The sequence below is a fragment of the Cyprinus carpio genome, chromosome B15 (assembly GCF_018340385.1).
Source record: "Cyprinus carpio isolate SPL01 chromosome B15, ASM1834038v1, whole genome shotgun sequence".
Classification (NCBI taxonomy): domain Eukaryota; kingdom Metazoa; phylum Chordata; class Actinopteri; order Cypriniformes; family Cyprinidae; genus Cyprinus; species Cyprinus carpio.
This window is the reverse complement of record NC_056611.1, coordinates 25142251-25144750: the sequence shown is the minus strand read 5'-3', so window position 1 is coordinate 25144750 and position 2500 is coordinate 25142251. Positions and strand designations below refer to the sequence as shown.

Sequence of the window (2500 nt, the reverse complement as noted above, 5' to 3'; positions counted from 1 at the left end):
GATTTCATTCTGTGCTGATTGACAACTGAAAGACTGATTAATAAAAGCTTCAGTTTCATGAGAAGTTCTGCTTTGGTTTGTTTGGTCACACGTACCGCGTAGTCTGGGTTTGGAGGTCGAGGAGGGTTTACTGATCGGGGATTTGATGCTGTGAATTAAAACAAAGTAAACCATGAAAATGTTGAATTGTTTGTTACACTCACTAGAACACATTTCTCAATAATGAGGTCACTTTCTAAACTCTTCTGCTCTGAAACTAATTCATGCAGCATTTACATCAAAACATTGTATAAATGCTTGACGCTCCTTGTGCAGCATCGTTCACCCTTTTGTACAAATGATAATGAAATTAACACTGTATAGTTGTTGATTTGTTATATATATGTAATATATATTCAGTGTTATTATATTATGGTATGTATAGATTTGTAATATATGTCAGTATGGTATTATTGTAGAAATATATCAGCGTTACTCAGTTCTGTATTATATATGTGTTGAACTCAAGCTGATCAGTTTTGTGTAAATGGCCTGAGGGTTGATTGATTTCTGAGATCATGTCGTATATTTTCTGTACCTTTCTTCGGTGGGCCGTCGCTGTTTCTGGCAGCACAGAAGTAGATGATGATAATAACTCCTCCTGTGATCAGTACATCTCCGAACATGATGCCCCACCCAGTCAAACCGCTCAACTCATAGCAGTTCTCACACACTGACACACAGAAAGAGTGCAGCATTATTATTATTATTATTATTATTATTATTATTATTATTATTATGCACATTCTGAGTGAAAACAATGAAGTATCCTCACCTTTTATTTTGAGGTAGAAGGTGTGCTTTATTTGAATTGTTTCTGTCTTTGAAAATTCACAGGTGAAGACTCCTTCAACTACTCCCTGTTTAGCTTTAGCTTCAAAGGTCGTTTTTGTTTGTTCTTTATCTTCGGTTTTATCCTTAAACCACTTTACCGTAGCATCTTCTGCCTCACAGTCCAAAATGACACTATCTTCTTTGATCTCTTTTATGACTTTGACAAAAATGATGGAAGACAAAATGAAATGAACAAACAAGGTAAGAATTGTTAAACATCATATGAAGCACAGACTCTTTCATCAGCTCAGATAATGAATGCATTGGTGTGAAGAGTTCCTCACCTTGACCCTGAGCTGGATTCACAGCCGCGGCGAGCAGCACAAGCATCACGCTCAGGAGAAGCATGGTGTAACGTCCTGAAGTGAATGTTAACTGATCTCACACGCAGCGTCTCTGTGTTTTGAGTTTCTCTACAGGAAGAGGAAACCTCAAACGCCTTTCAATTGCCCTCATTCTCTCGTCTGCTGGGTTTTATCTTCAGATCTGCTCCATTTCTCTGAGAAGCACTTCAGCCTCCTCTATAATAAACTCATATATCTGAATTATACTATATTTGGAAAAAAATCTGTTTCCTTTTGCATCACTGAGACCATTAAATCATGTTCTTATGATTGTTTACGATATGTGTCCCTGCAGCACAGAAGCAGTCATAAGTAGCACAGCTATATTTGTAGCAATAGACAACAATACATTGTATAAATTTTCTTTTATGCCAAAAATCATTAGGATATTAAGATAAGATCATGTTCCATGAAGATATTTTGAATCGTAAATATATCAAAACTTAATTTTTGATTAGTAATATGCATTGCTAAGAACTTCATTTGAACAACTTTAAAGATGATTTTCTCAATATTTAGATTTTTTTGCTCCCTCAGATTCCAGATTTTCAAATAGTTGTATCTCAGACAAATATTGTCCTCCGAACAAACCACACATCAATGGAGAGATTATTTATTCAGCTTTCAGATGATGTAAACATCGCAATTTTAAAAAAATGACCCTTAAGACTGGTTTTGTGCTCCAGGGTCACATATGAATATTTCTGAGATGATACAAATTAATTTTACATTGGCTCCCAGTACAATATAGAATTGATTTTAAACTCCTTTTATTAGTGTATAAATCTCTTCACGGCCTTGCACCGACTTATTTATCAGATTTGTTAATAGGGTACAAGACAGGTAGAACCTTGAGATCATCAACTCAAAACCTGTTAAAAGTTCTGAGGACTAAGCTAAGCCAGAAAGGGGGATCGTGCCTTTGGGGTAGTTGCTCCAAAACTTTGGAATAGCTTACCACCACATGTTAGGGACGCTGATTCTGTACATGTTTTTAAAGTACAACTTAAGACACACTTGTTTGAAATGGCTTATTCATCTTTTTGATGATAATGATTATTATTATTTATATATTTTAATTACTTTGTTCTAATATTGTTGTATTGTTTTATTGAGATGGTGTAAAGCACATTGGTCAACATGTGTTGTTTAAATGGTGCTATATAAATAAAAGTGACATTGACATTGACATGATCACAAAAAGCATTTGAGTACTACAATTAAAAATGCATTCGTTAGACAGATACGGCATTAAAAAGAGTAAATAAAGTGCAGTCAATAAA

At 34.8% G+C, this 2500-nt stretch overlaps 1 protein-coding gene across 1 annotated transcript in view; it reads right to left on the bottom strand.

The window, feature by feature from the left end:
- LOC109079512 (T-cell surface glycoprotein CD3 epsilon chain-like) overlaps positions 1 to 1316 on the bottom strand; it is a 1724-nt gene extending 408 nt beyond the window's left edge. The window contains exons 1-4 of the mRNA XM_042739971.1: positions 1158 to 1316; positions 815 to 1030; positions 578 to 712; positions 96 to 148 (exon numbers count right to left, since the gene is read on the bottom strand). Coding sequence (XP_042595905.1) covers positions 96 to 148; positions 578 to 712; positions 815 to 1030; positions 1158 to 1221 — 468 coding nt within the window. The 5' untranslated portion in view covers positions 1222 to 1316. The remainder of the gene's footprint in view (positions 1 to 95; positions 149 to 577; positions 713 to 814; positions 1031 to 1157) is intronic.
- Between the last annotated feature and the right edge of the window lie 1184 nt (positions 1317 to 2500).